A 19,580-nucleotide genomic window follows, 5' to 3' on the forward strand; every position below is an offset into this window, starting at 1 on the left:
TAGTTTCTGGGTCTCCTCCTTCCCACAGATGGAGTCATCCGACTTGGAGGTGGTAAAGGCAGCCACGAGGGCCGGCTGGAGGTGTATCACCGGGGATGGTGGGGGACTGTCTGTGACGACGGCTGGACTGAGCTGAATACATATGTGGTTTGCCGACAGCTGGGATTTAAGTAAGGCCCATTGATGTGAGGCAGCTAAATGCCAAATTATATTTTTTAAATTCTCATTTTATAATCCTTACTTGTAATTTCTGTCATACTAACAATACGTGTTCTCTGTCATCTGTCTACCTGTCCATCTGTCTACCCACCTACCTACCTATTCCCCTCTCTATATATGGAAGGACCAAAAAATCTCATAAATAACGGTAATCATTTTCTGTGATGATGAATAACCATATCTTGTTATTTATCTTATTACCTTTCCTGTCACCACCCTTCTTGAGTAATTGGTTAGAGCCACGGGTGACTTTTAGATTTCCTTTTTTTTTTTTTTTAAAGATTTTATTTATTTATTTGACAGGGAGAGGGATCCCAAGTAGGCAGAGAGGCAGGCGGGGGGCAGGGGGAAGCAGACTTCCTGCTGAGCAGAGAGCCCGATGTGGGGCTCGATCCCAGGACCTGATCATGACCTGAGCCAAAGACAGACTTAATCCACTGAGCCACCCAGGTGCCCCTAGGTTTCTTTGTGTCTATCCAAGTAAGACTGTATGCTTTGAATGCTCGGTCTTATTCGGACGCATCACTGCTATTAGATGGTGTTGGCTCTGACATCATCGTGTCCAAAATTGCAGGGAAGTCAAGTGTCACATGCTTTGGTATTACATTACTCCCTTTCTCAAATGTGATGATAATTATCACTGTTATTTGAGAAAAATGGCTTTCTTGTCATGAGGTGACCTTTCCAACTCACCCTTGACCTGACTCGTAAAATCTAGTATCACACTTTGGTCAGTGGATTTCGTGTCACACACATACTGCATTCCAGAGTAACCGCAAATGATGCCTTTTCGCTGCTATTTGAATGAAGCCCATGAATGCCCATTCTTTCTTGTTTTTCATATTTCTGGGTCATGCTTGAATTAATTGTCTCAAGCTTGAAAAAACTGACAAAATCATTTTATGCTTGAGATAGAGCTAATTGCAAATATTCATTAAACCTTAAAAATATACTTTCATCCAAGCCAAGTATCATCATGTTTAAACATATTTTTAAATTCGTAAAAGTAGTATAAAATACTAGAGCTTAGAAGATAAAAATTAAAAACCTACCCATAATTTTTCCATTCTTATACCATTATTATAATAATTTATGTGTATAATTTTATAACAACTGATAGTATGTGTTTTTCCTATCCATATTATTTAACTTTATATTACTACAGTCATAATTTTTAATGACAACATAATGTCCATTAAATGTTCATACCATAATTTACTTAATATTTAGGTTAGTTTAATTTTTCCTATTATAAACAATGATACCATGAAGATATAAATACGTGTTATTGCCCAATATTTTGCATTTTCATGGGCAGTGTGGTTGTGATTACTGTGTCAAGGGATATGACGTACCAGCCAAATAAATATTAATGTTTAATTAATAAGAATTATTTAATAAGTGCCATTTCATCTTTGAATGAATCTCTGTTAGGCCTGAGAACTGTATTCCATTTTCACAGATTTAGAAAGATTCATAGATACTATTAGTTACTATATTTATATTTTGCCTTATTAATGAAAACAAGGGAGTGACAGTTTTTCTCCATACTTTTAAAATTTTGTTTCACAAATATATTCAGTTTTTCTCATGTATACAGAATATCACCTTAATGGTTCTAAAAATGTTTTCACTAATATTTGTTAAAAGTTCTAAATGATCGTGTTAGAAGGTAGGATAAGCGTGGGCCACATTTACTTTTTGGTTTACAGAGACATTTCTATAACAGTACGTTTTGAATTAAGGAAGGGGTGAACTCTGGGTTTCTTTGTACAAAATGAAATCTTGTTATCTGTTATATAGTTGATATGGACAGAAAGTAATCAGATTGATGCATTTTGTGGAAAAATGGTGTAAATTCAAAGTGGTAGCAGTATGAGATTTAGGATAATTTTTTTCTCGCTAAGATTTGATTAGTTAGCAAAATGGAAGTCCTAGAATAATGAAAAGTTGCACTGTTTTTAATTTATTAAAATGTTCATCTTCTTAAATGTAATAAATAAGTGCACAGGAAAGAAAATGGGAAAATTAACGCGAGAAAGATTTCTTCATATTCTTTATATAGAAATAGTAAAAACATTCAGTGAAGGAAGTGATTGACAAAATTTTATGAGTATGAGTTTAATTACATAGACGCTTAGAACTGAAAGACACCTTAAATAATTTTTAACTTAGTGATTTCTAGAGGTTTGGGTTTTGCAGAATAAAGAAAACAAAATTGGGGGAAGGATGAATGAAAGTACAGATTGTGACTTAGTTACCAACTTTTTATTTTGCAGCTTTTTCCTGTTTCCACAATGTATATATTTATTATAATTTTTTGTAGAGCATTGTTACAAAGAAAGTCAATTGGAACTCAAATATAATTTATACAATTTTAAAAATCAGATTTATGTAACTTAATGAAAAGCAAAGAGCATCACCATTATTCTGATTTTGGTGAGCCGAAATCCAAGTCTTATCATGAATTGGGTCTAGTGCTTGAGGAGTCACTGAAGTAATACACAGTTTTTATTTTGGAAGAGATGACGCCAAAGAGGTCTAGAGGAGCTGATGAAATCAGAAGAGCTCAGGCGGCTCTTGAGAGGCCAATACAAGACAACTGTTCTAATTTTATGGTTTATGGTGTTATTTCCATTGTCAGAAATGGGAGGTCCATTTCTTTGTTGTGCGTTCTCTCTGGTTGGTGAGTTAAATTGTAGCCAAAACACAAGAATGAATGGGGAAAAAAGATTAATTACCCATTAGGTACCTGTTGAGTCAATAAAAAATTGTTAAGATGATCGAAATGTGTGATGGGGTGAACACTGCTCTTGAACTGTGTCTTTCAGAGTTTTATTTTATTTTTTAGATTTATTTGTTTATTTTGAGTGCATACTCCCTTGAGAAAGAGAGTGAAAGAGAGCACAAGTGCAGGGGCAGCAGGCAGAGGGAGAAGCAGGCTCCCTGCTGAGCAGGGAGCCCAGTGGGGGGCTCAATCCCGGGACCTTGAGATCATGACCTGAGCTGAAGGCAGACACTTAACTGACTGAGCCACCCAGGTGCCCTGAAACTGTGTCCTTCAGATAAGAGAAAGAACAAGCACTTATCCTCTGGAGTTATGATGATTAATCAGGTTGTTTGTTTTATGATTTGTGGTTCCTTGAAACAAGAGACAGCAGTTCTATGCACAGTGTTTATTTTATTGCCACAGATATGGCAAACAAGCCTCTGCAAACCACTTTGAAGAAAGCACAGGGCCCATATGGTTGGATGACGTCAGCTGCTCAGGAAAGGAGTCCAGTTTGGTTCAGTGTTCCCGGAGGCAGTGGGGAAGGCATGACTGCAGCCATCGGGAGGATGTTGGCATCACCTGCTACCCTGGTGGCAATGGATACAGACTATCTCTGGGTGAGGATTGGCCACAGCTTTGGAGTAGCCATAATTCAACCCCCATTGCACCTCTCTCCAATGGACTGGAATGGGAAGCATTTCTCAGCTTTGGCTTTTTTTAAGTCAGTTTTCTATGATGCTCTGAAAAAACTTTTGAGTCTTTCCACCAAGGTTATAAAATTTCTATTCCTCAAGTTATTATTCTTTACATAGAAGCCTAAGTTTCTCACTAAAAATCTTTAAAATCACATGTATCTGAAAGATGGAATAAGGAAGCTGTGGTGTCCATTTCCCCCCGATTGGTCACCTGCTCTGATTCTCATTCACCTTGAATTCTAATGAATGATTTAGGATGGGATTTAAAAAAAAAAATTAGAACAAAACAATAGCTCTCTCTTGCATTCCCCATGATTTATTTCTTCTTTAGTCCCAAGGCCTTGTCAGTCGTTGGTCACCAGTCATTCATTGCTCTGTACTCACATAGATCTTCCCAGTTTCTCAGTGGGTTCCTAAGAGGATTATTGGGGTAAATAACCCAACCATCTTTCTAAGATATCCTGTTACTCTAGAAACCCATCTGTGTCCTTTACTATTCCCCCATTCCAAATTTCTTTATATCTCTGGTCAGATAAAATGTGACTAGTTCGTCTAACAGTCTGGAAATATTTGTGGGTAAAAATCCTTCTGTAAGCAGAGAGCAACTACATGTCCTTGACCGACTTAACATCTGACTGTTCTTAACATCTTAACATCCTTTGAGGATGGCAGAATAATTATAAATGAAAAATATAGAGGGAGATATTAAAAAGAATTGCCAAGACTACCATGGCTCCATTATATATCGAAACACATAGTTTTTGGTGAATAAATGTTAAAGTCATCACAAGTGGTCCTTACTTTTCACCTCAGAGTTGCATCAACCCCTTTTGCATCTTTCTGTTTTGAGACTATGAAGCTTTACTCTTCACATTATAAAATAACACAACTTGTTCAATCCCACAGTATTTATTGTATACTTGAATTTGTCAAAGTATGTAGTTGATTCCTCGTTGTACTCTAACCTGTGAGATCATGGTGACTCACTGCTCTAACCTAACATGGTACCAAGGAGAAATAGAACATTTTACTCCCCCCGTTAGTCATACTTTCAGTTTTGCTTTTCATTTGTCCTCCTTTCTTCTGCGGGATTTCTGATCCTCCCGGGATTAAGTGAGGAGTGATTGTGTGTGGCTGGAGGAAATAGAACATGTTTGCTAGACATGGATACCCTTGGCCCCAGATAGCAAGTATTTGGATCACGAAGTGATCTACTGAGGCATATTGCATCAGTACTCCAGGTGATGAAGTACTCTAAATACTATACAAATTATTATAATCAGAGTCCCCTGGAAGCCTGTGTGGTTAAATGCATGCATATGGTCAGGCAACTAATTTTTCCAATTCCCCTGAAAATCTTTAATTCTAGGATACTATATATTTTTAAAAATTTAAAAAGCTGAGGATGATAATTATTAATAAAATATGTGATCATTATTATAAATGTCTTTGGTCCTAATTTCAGTAATACATCTATTAACTATTCATTTGTCTGAAGAACATTATGTCTGGGCCAAATATACTTTTGGAATAGAATCATATTACCACTTATTCATCCAAAGAGATCATTATCTTCCCACTTATCAAAAAGGACTGCATATTTAAAACAAACTTAGAGAAGGAAATCATGGAATTGTAATATAAAAAATAGCATTTTAAAAACAATTGAGATTTTTTACTTCTTTGCACTGTAATAGTGAGTTGTAAGACTATTACTGTTTTCAAGTGTTTGAGAGGTAACTTGTGGACCTTAACTTTAGATGTGAATTGAAGTCCTCAAAATTAATAATTGATCAATATACACTTTTTATATTTGGGTGTGTGGTAGATGGAATGCTCAAAAGCAATATTCTAATTCAATTAAAGTAATTCTAGTAAGAATGCAGTTAATACCCTGTGTGAACTGGGGGGAAAATTGTGGGATGGTAAGTATGTGGATTTCTCGTTTGAATATTACACCAATTTTTTTTAAAGTTTTATTTACTTAAGTAATCTCTACACCCAGCATGGGGCTCGAACTTATGGCCCTGAGATCAGGAGCTGCATGCTCTTCTGGAACCAGCCAGGCACCCCAGTATTGCACCAATTCTGAATCTCAGAGTATTAAATCCTAGAGAGATTTTGTCCCCAGTGAGATGGTCTCTTACCCAATTTTATAGCATAACATTGTGACTTTTAACTTAGCTAAATTTTATCTTCTCTAAAAATATTATTTTCTAGAAATAATGTATTAAATCAATGTTATAGGAGAATTAAAATAAAGAAAACGCTATTGGAAGTCCAGGTTTGAAATATAAAATTACATATGATTTAAGATACTATATACCCATTGTACTGTTTAGTTTTCCCGAGCATTTTATATTTAAGATTTTAGAAATAAAACATGTATATTATTGCTACCATAACAAAAAGAACTTAAACAGTAAGATGGTATTGATAGACTGTCAACCTAAATGTCTTCCAATTTTCCCTTCAAGCATTGAAAATCCAACAATTTTGTAAAATGAAGCCCTGAAATTAGGTTCAGAAATACTGCATGCATTATTTGTACGAAGCATGTAATTGAGGCTTTAGAAACACTTTATCATTTTTATTTTTATGGTTTATGAAAAACTGTCCATAAAATGCCTAGAATGAAAAATGAAGATCTCATTCCATGTGCACATGTTTTCTTAATTTTGGACCAAACATCCAAAAATGTAAAAATTTATAACTTTAAGAAAAGGATTTCACCTTTTTTAGGTTTTTTTTCCCTTTGAAGATCACTTTTCTATCTTATTCCTTAAAAGAAACACAAAAATTCCAGACTTTCAGATAGATTAATAAGAAATGTAAAGTTTCAAGTATACTCTGTTTTGTGCCATGACTAAAACCCCAAGTTTCTTAGCTATTGTAAGCAGTGCAGAGAGTAGGCACTCCAAAAACATCTGTTGATTTTGACTTTGCTTTATCGATTCTACTATGATAACTAGTAGATAGATAATAGTAGACAGATACCTGGCCCACAAAGTGAGTATGACGGGGATAGAAACTAAAGAGCCAGCAACTCTGAGGGTAACAAAGGAGGATGGAAAAGTATAAAAATGGATCAGAAGACTCAAAGTAGGACATGTCCATGTTGCCAACAGTATTTTCTGTCACTCAACAAATGCCAATCTAGTACTTTCATATGCTGGTTTAAACAGAAATGATATTTTGTTCTTTAGCTGCTTACTTCACCTCCTTAGTTCTGCTGAATTCAGCTTGCTTCATGATTTTCCCTAAATCCTTATCAGTAAATCTCAGGGGCCCTGAAGCTGAAGACCCTTCTAGAATCTGAAGGGTATTAATTTGCTTGGGCTGCTGTAACAAAGCATCACAGTGGATAGCTTACACAACAGGTATATATTGTCTTACATTTCTGGAGTCCAAAATCAAGGGGCCATCAGGATTGGTTCCCTCTGAGGGCTAAGAGGGAAGGCTCTGTTCCAGGCCTCTCTCCTTGTCTTACAGATGGTCCTCTTCACCCTGTGCATCTTCATATAGTCTCTTCCCCTTTTACAAGGACATTAGTCATAGTGGACCAGGGCCCACCCTAATGGCCTCACAGTTCAACCCAGGACAGTATGCAAAGGGCAGCGAGGGCTTTTGGTTAAATAGCACCATATTTATTGGTGTTGGTAGAGATATGTGAAATTCTACAAATGACTTCATTTGCATAACTTAGGTAAACCTCAGTTTGAAAGAGATCAGTTCTCAACTTTAAAAAAAAAAATGAGATTTTTAAAAATTGTTATTTTTATTTTTTAGCTACAGCATTTAAAAAATTGAGGTATAACGAACATATAACATTATATTAGTTTCAGGTATACAACATAATGATTCAGTACTTGTATATATTGTGAAATGATCACCATAAGTCTAACACCCATCACATAACATAGTTACAAAATTTTTTTTTCTTGTGTTGAGAACTTTTAAGATCTACTGGCAGCAATATTCAAATATGAAATATAATATTATTAACTATATTCACCATACTGTACATAGCACTCTTTGAAATCTTAGTAATTTTTATGACTTAAGCCCTTCTTTTGGAAACATTAGTAAATAGGAAGGCTGAAATGGAAATTGCCCTTGTTAGCTGCTGCCTTCCTTTCTTTTTTCCTCTATACATTCCGGTTACCCATGCAGGCCAAAGGTGTGTGTGTGTGTGTGTGTGTGTGTGTGTGTGTATAAATATATATATATATATATATATATACTCTCTCTCTCTCTATATATATATATATATACATATGTATATATATATATGTATTTTATATATATATGGCTCCCTAAAAATCTCAGTTTTGGAGTATAAATTTCTAGTTATATTCAAGGATAAATGAACATATGTGAAACAAAAACAACTCTAAGGAAATATCTTACAATTTAGAAGTTAATGGTAATAAAATAAGACTATTCACAATTTTGTAGTGGTAATCATTCATTCATTCATTCATTCATTCATTCAGCCAACAGCTACCTCATGTCCTCTGTATGTGAGGCACTGTTCCAAGTGCTGGGAATTCATAGTTGAGCAAGTGAGTACTCTGACCCCAAGGCTTCAAATGACATTGTAAGAGTGGATACAGTTTTTTATTAATACCTCTTCCTCACCCTTTCTTGTATTACCCAGCTGATTTTCTAGCTGATATAAAAAATGAATTGTATTTTATAAAGTCTCTCATACTTTAACATCAGTTTGTTGTTTTGGCTTTTCTAATACTTTCAAATCATACTTAGGTTTTCCTATCAGACTGATGGATGGAGAAAATAAGAAGGAAGGACGAGTGGAGGTGTTCATCAATGGCCAGTGGGGAACCATTTGTGATGATGGCTGGACTGATAAGGATGCAACTGTGATCTGTCGTCAGCTTGGCTACAAGTAAGAAAAACCAAATCATTTGGCATGGTTTCTTGATGAGCATTTCTGACTTTTTAGGTTTTTTCTAATGAGTTATTTCTTATCTAAAAATAATTTCTGTGAATCAATTGGAAATACCGGTAGCATACTGACTTGATTCCAGATATTAAGAAATACTAAGGAGACTCTACTTAAATTTTTCTATTTTCCCAAAAGCAAGAGAAATCGTTACATGAGAAATATAGCTTTGGGGGCAGGTGGCTAGCTCAACTGGGAGAACATGCAACTCCTGATCTCAGGGTCCCCAATTCAAGCCCCGTGTTGGGCCTAGAGCTTACTCAAAAAAAAAAAAAAAAAAAAGTTTTATCTAATAGCAAATAGTCTAATAATTCTTGAATATTCATAATACTGCTTTTATCAGGTAAAGTTGGTAACCTTTTCTCTTTGATTTAGGTTTCAACTCTGTGGCCTTTTTAAGAGACTCTGGAGTTACTGAAATTGTGGTTGGTTCTCCTTATTCACAGTCGTTATACTTTCTAAAGTCACAGTGAACACTGTATCAGCAAATACTGAGCCATTGCTTCTAGAGTTAAGGTTGAACAAGAAGATGCTCTGCCTTCTTATTTTAGCTTTCAAACTTGCAAAATTTTGGTCTATTAATTTTTTTTTCATTTTTTGATGATTTCACTGTTTTTTTTTTTTTCTTTTTTAAAGATTTTATTTATTTGACAGAGAGAAACAGCGAGAGAGAGAACACAAAGCAGGAGAAGTGGGAGAGGGAGAAGTAGGCTTCCTGCTGAGCAGAGGCGGGGCTCGATCCCAGCACCCTAGGATCATGACCTGAGCTGAAGGCAGATGCTTAACGACTGAGCCACCCATGTGCCCCAGTGACTTCACTGTTTAAAATGCCATCAACGTAGGGTGCTCAAGAGCTCTCCAGCATTCCTGAGAGCAAAAAGGCTGTGATGCAATTTCTGAAGAAAATATAGGTGGTAAATAGGCTTCACTGAGGCATGAGTTTCAGTGTGAAAAACATGGCACTAAGTAGACTGTGAAAAGGACACGTGTTTCAGTTTGAGAGCTGAAATAAACAAGAAGGTTATCTTCTTGTGAGACCTCAACTGGGCAATGCACATTTGTGGGGGTTTTGAACATGTCTGCAAATGACTGTGAAAACACTGTGAGTATTAATTTGGCAGCTGCAAATATATGGAACATGTTGAAGTTTAGAAGTTATGAAATTTAAACAAATATGCATAAATTGATGAGCTCATAATAGATTACTAATGTTGGTTTGGATTTTATTTTATTATTTTATTTTTTAAAAGATTTTATTTATTTATTTGACAGAGAGAGAGATCACAAGTAGGCAGAGAGGCAGGCAGAGAGAGAGAGGGGGGGAAGCAGGCTCCCCGCTGAGCAGAAAGCCTGATATGGGGCTCAATCCCAGCACCCTGAGATCATGACCCGAGCCAAAGGCAGAGACTTAACCCACTGAGCCACCCAGGTGCCCCTGGTTTGGATTTTAAAATATATCTTTAATTATACATCTATGCATATCTTAAATATTGATAAATTTAACTGGTTATTCCTATGCAGAATACATTTTTATTTTTACAAGTATTTCTAATTTGCGATGCCTGGGTGGCCCAGTTGGTTAAGTGTCCGGCTCTTCATTTTGGCTCAGGTCCTGGTCTCAGAATTGTAAGATCAAGCCTCCTTGGGCTCCATGTTCTGGTGGAGTCTGCTTGTCCCTCTCCCTCCCACTCTGTCCTCCTCCTCTGCCCCTCACCCACAACATGTGCATGTGCTCTCAGTCTCTCTCAAAAAATAAAATCTTAAAAAAATAGTATTTCTAGATTTAATAAGAATTCAAATGCTTTTTCTAATTTTTTTAATTCAAAGTTTGCTTTTGGTTACCCAGACCCTACTTCAATTTACTGCTCAGTTTTTGACTTGGTGGCAGTTCCAATTGTCTTATGGTAAATAGGTCCATTATTTGCGACACAGATTTTGTTTTCAAACTGGTTGTCTAGATGTCTAGGTGAACTTCATCAATGATATAAGTTTCCCTGGCTCACTACATTTCTAATACTTGTTTCTTTATTTGAAAAAAGTATTATTTTTCTTAACATTTAATTCACAGTGAATTTATCCAAAACCAGCCATTAAAATATATTGCTGTTTGAGACTGGTTACTTTGCCATGCTTTTATATTTTTATTAGACTAATCCAGGAAACCTAGTATTATTTTTGGAAATATGAAGGGAAAGATCAAGTTTGATTGTTATTGAATTGTGTGTTCTAGGTAAAGTTTAAAGAGAAAATGTTCATAAGCATATCCATCAATGCATTTTCACTTTGGCTTTTTTCTACATTTTTCATTGCTTTTTACATATCATCAGTCCATTTTATATTTAACTGAAATAGTGAATTTAGGTAAGAAATAATATAGATTAAATGAACAAATTTGTAGCAATTTTTTTTTAAAAAAGATTTTATTTATTTGACAGAGAGATCAGGTAGGCAGAGAGGCAGGCAGAGAGAGACAACGGGGAAGCAGGCTTCCTGCTGAGCAGAGAGCCTGATGTGGGGCTTGATCCCAGGACCCTGGGACCATGACCTGAGCTGAATGCAGAGGCTTAACCTACTGAATCACCCAGGCACCCCTATAGCAATTTTCAATAATATTTCTATAAGAATTATTGAGGAAAGCATTGGAAGATCTTACTTTGTAATTGTTTCTTTAAAAAAAAAATCTTATTTATCTCAGAGAGAGCAGGAGGGCAGGGGGAGAGACAGAGAGGGAGCGCACGTAAGTGGAGGGAGGGGGAGAGGGAGAAGCAGATTCTACCCTGAGTAGAGAACCTGATTAGGGGCTCGATCCCAGGATCCTGGGATCATGACCTGAGCCAAAGGCAGATGCTTAAAGGATTGACCCACCCAGATGCCCCACAATTGTTTCTTTAAAATAAAGTCTCTTGGGACACCTGGGTCATGATCCCAGGTTCCTGGGATCGAGTCCTGAATTGGGCTCCTTGCTCAACAGGGAGCCTGCTTCTCCCTCTGCTTGTGCTTTCTCTATCTGACAAATAAATAAATAAAATCTTAAAAAAATAAAACAAAATAAATTCTCTTAGTAAGTAAATCAGTACTTTAATGTTATTATAACAAATTGGATAATCATCTTCTAGTGCCCAATATGTAATTTACTGTCTAAAAATATTTACATGAGAATCATCTGGATATTTGTTCAATCTAAACATACTTAAATGTATTTATAATTGCCCACTAGGGGAAATGGATTTCATGTTAGAACATATATATAATTGTAAACAAGTATGTGACTAGAGTAGATTTTTTTCCTCGAGGTCTACTTTGAATTGGTAAATCTTTAATAAGGCATTTGCTTGTAATAATCAATCCGGAAAACATCTAAGCTGTCCAAAGGTTTGGTTGGGTCTTATTAATAGGAGTTCCAGAGCTCTGTCCCCCAGACAGCTATATCATATGTGACGCTTCCTCCTTGGAAGTACTGAGAATCAAAATAGCATTAGAAAGCATTTCCACAATGGGAGAAACAAAAATGAAGTAATAAACACCAGGAAACATGAATGATAACTAAATGCCTAAACAGAAAGTAAAAGGCATTATTTAGTTATGTTTTACATGTTACATAATATCTGAAAAAGTCATATTATTTTTAGAGGGTTGAGAGAGAATGTGTTGATATCAGTTACACTTGTTAAGGTAGACTAAATAACTGTAATGGAAATTCTATTCTATTTGAACTTTGTTTTAATCCATTAGCATATCTTTTCAAGATGACATTGTTCTTGAACTGTGTATTTATTGTAGCATCCCTTGAAAGAATCTACAAAATAGCATGTCCCTACCTGAGTTAGTAGAGACCTAAAATTAAAACTAGATATCTAGTTTTTGTTTTATAATTAAATTGAAACTAGATATCTAGTTTTTGTTTTATAATTAAATTGATGCAAAAGATTTAATTTCTGGCATATTTGTATATGACATTAAAAATAGAACAGTTATATCACTCTTAATTATAATCCAATGGAGTATCAGTATCATAGTGACTCGATGCTCTCTGTCATCTATTTAAAAAATACAGGAACAAACTCTTCTTTGACCTTCAGAAATTTTACATAGTTCCTTTTTCTCCTTGAAATTATACTTAAAGTATTCCTTCTCCACAGAAACTTAATATTATTATGCTTTAAAAAAATGTGTGTATGAGTATATATATACATATGTGTGTGTGCGTATGTATGTGGCAATTGTGTGTGTGTGTGTGTGTGTGTGTGTGGACACACATGGAGAGAGCAAGAGAGAAATTAGATCCTTCTGACAGGTTCCTCTCTGGATTTTATGATTTCTAGTATACAACTGATTAAAGACAATAAAAACAGAAGTTTGAGAAGTAATTATTAAACATAGGAAATAAAAGCTGACTAAAGCTCCCATTTCTAACTTAGATTGTTGGGTTGGGTTTATGGTGCTTGGTTAAAGGAGGCTTTATTGCTATCATATGTTTAGAACTGTTCTTTTGTCCACTTGAGAGGCTTTTAAATCTTGGAGCAATGCCCCGTGGTAGGATTTGGGATGAGTGGAAAAATACGTCTTTCTTTTATGTAGGAGAAGGAAAATTTTGAAACGAAAGTTGATTTTGATTTCAGCAAGACCAGTTTTAGGAGAGAATACCGATGTAATTAGAGAATCTGAATATCGATTCCCTTAACGCCCATATATCCCTGGGAAAGTGGAAAGTCATCTTCTACTTCCAGGAGCACTTAACACCCAGTTTAAAGACTGACTAAAGTATTGGATGGAGTCTGTTGTCTGCTGTGAATTGCTGCATGCTTATAGCCCAGGGGAAATCTTTTCCCGTTTTTCTAAAGATGACACAGTCCTTAACTGTTTTAAAAAAAAGTCACAGGAAATTTTTTTAGACTCCACTATATTATTGAGAATGTCTTTATTTAATCATATACTTTTATTAGTTTAAATGTTCCCTAATTTCTTCTGTTGATGTATCTAAAATGGTACATTCTTTTAGTGTATAGATTGAAAAATTTCTAAGAGATCATCCTTTGTTTTATTTAATGAGTCTAATTTTGTTTTCTATATGTTTACTTCTACCTGTCATTTACTTCTATGGTATTTATCATGCTTTTTTGTCTGTTCTTTGTGTAACCTTATGTTTTTTAATTACAAGCAACCCAATTTTCTATTGTCATTCTTTCTCTAGTGGTTGGACATCCAGCATTCTTATTGTTTTACTAGAAGTTGTTTTAAAATTTTTTTTTTTTTTTTTTTTTTTTTTTTTTTTTTAAAGATTTTATTTGCTTATTTGACAGACAGAGATCACAAGTAGGCAGAGAGGCAGGCAGAGAGAGAGGAGGAAGCAGGCTCCCCGCGGAGCAGAGAGCCCGACGCGGGGCTCGATCCCAGGACCCTGGGACCGTGACCCGAGCCGAAGGCAGAGGCTTTAACCCACTGAGCCACCCACATGCTGGCACATTTTCTTACCAATTTCAAAAATAATTAACTGTAAGTTTCCCTTGCTGAAAAATATCAAGACATCTGGCATACTATTATTTACTTTTACCTCCACTCATCCTCACTTCCCAAACTCATGGGAATCACCTGGGATTTTAACTTCAGAATGTTATTAATTTTTAATTTTCTTTGAATTATGCCTATTTGAATTTCAAATTGCATTACATTACACACCCACATTATCTGCAATTATTACTATTTTTTAAAAATGAGGGCACCTGTGTGGCTCAGTGGGTTAAAACTTCTGCTTTCAGCTCAGGTCTTGATCCCAGGGTCCTGGCATTAGGCTCTCTGCTCGGCAGGGAGCCTCGTTCCTCCCCTCTCTGCCTACTTGTGATCTCTATCTGTCAAATAAATAAATAAAATCTTTTTTTTTTTTAAATTTATTTGACAGACAGAGATCACAAGCAGGCAGAGAGGCAGGCAGAGAGAGGAGGAAGCAGGCTCCCCGCTGAGCAGAGAGCCCCATGCGGGGGCTCAATCCCAGGATCCTGGGATCATGACCCGAGCTGAAGGCAGAGGCCTTAACCCACTGAGCCACCCAGGCACCCCATAAATAAATAAAATCTTTAAAAAAATGATTACTAAAGGGGTGCCTGGGTGGCTCAGTCAGTTAGGCTTCTACCTTGGGCTCAGGTCATGATAGGATCCTGGGATCAGGTCCCATGTCAAGAGTCCCTGCTCGGTGGGTAGTCTGCTCCTCACTCTCCCTCTGCCTCACCCCTTACTCATGCTCTCTTTCTCAAATAAATAAAATCTTTAAAAAAATGATTACTAAAATAAGCAACTTGTGGCAATTCTGACTCAGAAAAAGGAGAGAGATTACAAGTAAACATTGGAGGAAAGAAGAAGAATATGAGAACAGATATACAGAAGGTTAAAAAAATTGTGAAAGAGTACCATGAATTACTTTTAGCTAATAAACTTGGAAATCTAGATGAAATGGACCATTATCTGGGAAACCACATTTTCAACAAATATATAATTATGAAAATTGATAGAAAACCCAAATTAATGATCATGGAAGAAATGACTCCGATTTTTGCTCAAAGAGTTTTGACCAATCTTTAATTCAGATAAGTCCCAAGTTATATAAATTGTTGCAGAGTGAGAAAAATATGAAATTCTTTTCATTCATTTAGGGAGGATAATATAAATTGATTTCAAGACTGGACAGTCTAAGTACATACACACACACACACACACACACACACACACACAGAAAACTACACCCCTTCTCATGAACCTACATACAAAAATTTAAATAAAATGTTAGCAAATTTAATCCAATGGTGTACTTAAATAAATTTAAACAAATGGGAGTCTATTGTAAGAATAAAAGAATGGTTCCAAGTGAGGCATTCAATTAATGTATTCCAGTGTGTCATCTAAAAATGAAAATAAATGTGATTGTTTAGTAATGGTGAAAAGTTATATTTTAAGAATCATCATTCCTTCCTTATATCTATTAGGAAGCTTAGAATAAAATAAAACTACCTTAACTTTATATCGCAATCATCAGAGAGGAAGAAAACAAGGGTGCCTGCTATTACTGCATTGACTCAGTACTATCTGAAGGTCATTACTAAGCATTGAAGTATCAGTATTGGAAAAAAAAGTCAGAATTGTTACATGAGTAATATGGTATTCCACCTAAATAACACAAGAGAATCAATGGGAAAGGCACTAGAACTAGTGTTTATTGATGTAATCATGTAAATACAATTTTTTAAAAATATTTATTTATTTGACGGAGATCACAAGTAGGCAGAGAGGCAGGCAGAGAGAGAGGAGGAAGCAGGCTCCCTGCTGAGCTGTGGGGCTCCATCCCAGGACTCTGGGATCATGACCTGAGCTGAAGGCAGAGGCTTTAACACACTGAGCCACCCAGGTGCCCCAGTAAATACAAATATTTTTAAAATGTAATAGCAAGGTAAAAAATAAAAAGAAAACAATGTCGTTTAGGTGGTGCAAAAACAAAGAAATGACTAGGAATAATCACAAGAATTGAGACCTATGTGAAGAAAAGAAAATCTTTACTAGAGGTAGAAGAGCTAATAAGTGATACACCACAATGGAAAGACAAAACAGAAATTAATGTAACCATTAAATGCTGTCCTCATAAAAATCTTTTATTTTTCTTGGTGTATTTGGTGGGGTGGTGGTGGGGAGAGAGACTTGATTTCCAGGTTCATCTGAAATCATATCCATGTGGTATTGGCACTGGAACAGGCAAGAAGTCAATGACACTAACTGCACCGGTGATTAGCAACCTTGGTTGTACAATTAAAATAATGCTGAGAGTTTAAAAAAAAAAAAAAAAAAAAAAAATATATATATATATATATATATATATATATATAAACCATGCCCAGGCCCATTCCTCTGGATTCTACTTTAATTGACATTAGGTGGGTTCAGGTTTTGCTATTATTTTAAAGGCTTCTAAAGGTAATTTAAATGTGTTGCCAAGGTTGGGGATTACTGAACTGTAAAGACCAAGAAATGGCTTCTGTACATGTAATTGTGATAAATGATTAAATTAAAAAGCCTTTCAAATCAGTAGGAAAAGTTATTAGGACAGTGAACTTAGGGACTAAAATTAAGCCACATCCCTTACTGGGGCACGTGGGTGGCTCAGTGGGTTAAGCCACTGCCTTCAGCTCAGGTCAAGATCTCAGGGTCCTGGGATTGAGCCCCGAATCAGGCTCTCTGCTCAGCAGGGATCCTGCTTCCCCCTCTCTCTCTGCCCACTTGTGATCTCTCTCTCTGTCAAATAAATAAATAAAATCTTTGAAAAAAAAAAAGCCAGATCCCTTACTAACACTAAACAGAAATAAATTCCAGACAGACCTATGATACACAAAATAAAACAGAAAAAATGGTTCTTTAAATAATCATATTTTAATTGTATGTATTTCAAATGAATAACTTCCTTTCCAAAGACTTGCCCTGTATTCAGCAATATATATCCAGAACCTTAAAAATCTTTATACCTGTTGAACAAAAATTCTACTTTTGAAAAGAATTCTAAGCTATCCACCAACACTTACATTTAAGTATATATCTATAATTGTAAAAAGTCTTGAATTTTAAAAGAAAATGTGCAGCAGTAGGGAAAAAAATTTAATTTTTCTATGTTAAGGTTTTTCTTCTAAGGAGATTTTATTTATTTTGAGTGCGAGAGAGAGCACAGGAGTGTGCACATGAGGGGCAGTGGGGGCTTGTGCAGAGGCAGAGGGAGAGAGAATCTCAAGCAGACTCCATGCTCAGCGTAGAACCCGAGGCGGGGCTCAATCTTAGGACCCTGAGATCATGACCTGAGCTGAAATCAAGAGTTACTGGACTGAGCCACCCAGGAGCCTCTATGTTAAAGTCTGATGCAGAGCTTCCTGAACAGGAATCATGTAGGGCTTATTAAAAAAAAAAAAATAGGTCGCTAAGTCCCACTGGTGATACACTCATTCAGAATCAATCCAAGTGGCCTTTTAAGTACTCTGAAGTTTGAGATGCACTAAAGTGTTCAATAAATCTTTTAACCAGTAAAAATTATGGTTAGTATTTTCCCCATAAATATGTACAGGAAGGGAATATACCAAATGCTAGCAGCGTGTTGTTGGGATTTTTTATAATTTTATTTTGTAAATTTGATACAATGACATTTATTACTTCTGTAATTAATAAATAAGTTTCATATTAAAAAAGATTTACTTTAAGAGTACTGTTAGAGTCATCTGTTCGGGCATAGGGGTCTTCCACGACTAAAAATTTATAATGGGTTAAATCTTATTTTTATTTGCACTTTTTGTCAGAGTAGCAGTTAACTAGTTAGCTGTACCAGTTTTTGAAGTAACTGTGCTGCCAACCACAAGCATGTGAGTTCAGGTTTCATTGCTGAAGGAGGTAATTCAAATGAATTTCTCAGAGAATCCATATCAATAAATGATTTTGCTAGAGATCCTGCATAAGTTTAAGGAAAATATGATAACTTTAAGTAGAATATATTTTGATGAGAGAAATATGGTCCAAACTGTCATTTTTAATGGATCAGTTTCTTTTGATTTAAAACTTGTCTTTTGCCTATTTTTCTCTTGGGTTGTTAGGTCTAAAAAAAATTAATGAATTTTGAGAATTTTTTTTTTTTTTTTTTTTTTTTTTGTATGATAGTCCCCTCCATTGGGTGTATTCACCAACAAATATATTTGTGAGTACGTATTACAAATATATGCATCAACCTTTTAATTTTTCTTTTACCTTTCCTTAGGGTGGTTTTTAGTAAAATAGCATTCCTAATTTTTATTGAATTTATTAGTCCTTTAAAGTATATCACCTATGTCTTGTTTAATAAGTCTTTCCCTAAGTTGAGGTTGTAAAGATAATTTCCTTACGATTCAGAATTTAAAACTTTGCCTTTCCTAATTTTGCCATTAGTTTATCAAGAATTGAGTATTGAATATGGTGTTAGTTTGAAATATTTTATGAATAAAGCCCTAGTATTTGGATATTTAAAAAAGTACTGTGCAATTAAAAACAAACAACAACAAAAAAGTGACATAACAAAATAACTCTTCCTTCTATTTGTGATTCCTGGTTTTGTCTTTCTCTGTTAAAAATTAGACTTTAAAAAAATTAAGACTCTTTTATTTCTAAAGAGGACTTTAAAATTTTAGCTCCCTAGCCAATTATTTGACCTCATATTTTTCTTGGCAGTTTTAACCAACTTTAAAAGAGTGTTATGTTCTATAAGAAAATTTGAGATGATTGTTTTCTTGCTTAAACTAGAGTTTAAGGCTATCATGAATTTCTGATATGCTATTAAATGTGACTTTCTCAGCAGAAGCTAAATTAAAGGCAACTAACTGATGCAATAAGGAAGCTCTGGGGTAGGAAAACAGAGAAGGTTTAGTTATTAGCTTTTAAGCTTTTTTGGGACAGAGTCATGAAGTAAATATTTTTTAGCACACATAGATGCTAATTTTAATATTTAAGAGTTAGTTGAATGAGACTCTATTGTGGTGTATTCACATGTACGATCATCTCATCCTCCACACCCTCAAGAATGCTCTGTTCCCAGGGGCCCTGCCAAAGCAAGAACCATGGCTTATTTTGGTGAAGGAAACGGACCCATCCATGTGGACAATGTGAAGTGTACAGGAAACGAGAGGTCCCTGGCTGACTGTATCAAACAAGATATTGGAAGACATAACTGCCGCCACAGTGAAGATGCAGGAGTCATTTGTGATTATTTTAGCAAGAAGGCAACAGGTAACAGTAATAAAGGTAAGTCATTTTCTGGGGCCAATACAAGTCAGAGTACTTTTCACTTCATTAGTATAAACAGTATTTTGATAACAAAAATCTCCTTCCATAAGACTATACCTACTCTGTGTTTGTAGTTAGAGGCAGTGGTTCCTGAGAAACTTGA

General features: G+C 35.4%; 1 protein-coding gene across 1 annotated transcript in view; it reads left to right on the forward strand.

The window, feature by feature from the left end:
* Positions 1 to 19,580, forward strand: part of PRSS12 (serine protease 12) — a 71,079-nt gene that overhangs the window by 35,217 nt on the left and 16,282 nt on the right. The window contains exons 6-9 of the mRNA XM_045997483.1: positions 29 to 170; positions 3,413 to 3,609; positions 8,455 to 8,596; positions 19,230 to 19,435. Of these exons, the coding sequence (XP_045853439.1) occupies positions 29 to 170; positions 3,413 to 3,609; positions 8,455 to 8,596; positions 19,230 to 19,435 (687 nt within the window). The remainder of the gene's footprint in view (positions 1 to 28; positions 171 to 3,412; positions 3,610 to 8,454; positions 8,597 to 19,229; positions 19,436 to 19,580) is intronic.

The sequence above is a fragment of the Meles meles genome, chromosome 2 (genome assembly GCF_922984935.1).
Source record: "Meles meles chromosome 2, mMelMel3.1 paternal haplotype, whole genome shotgun sequence".
Taxonomy (NCBI): domain Eukaryota; kingdom Metazoa; phylum Chordata; class Mammalia; order Carnivora; family Mustelidae; genus Meles; species Meles meles.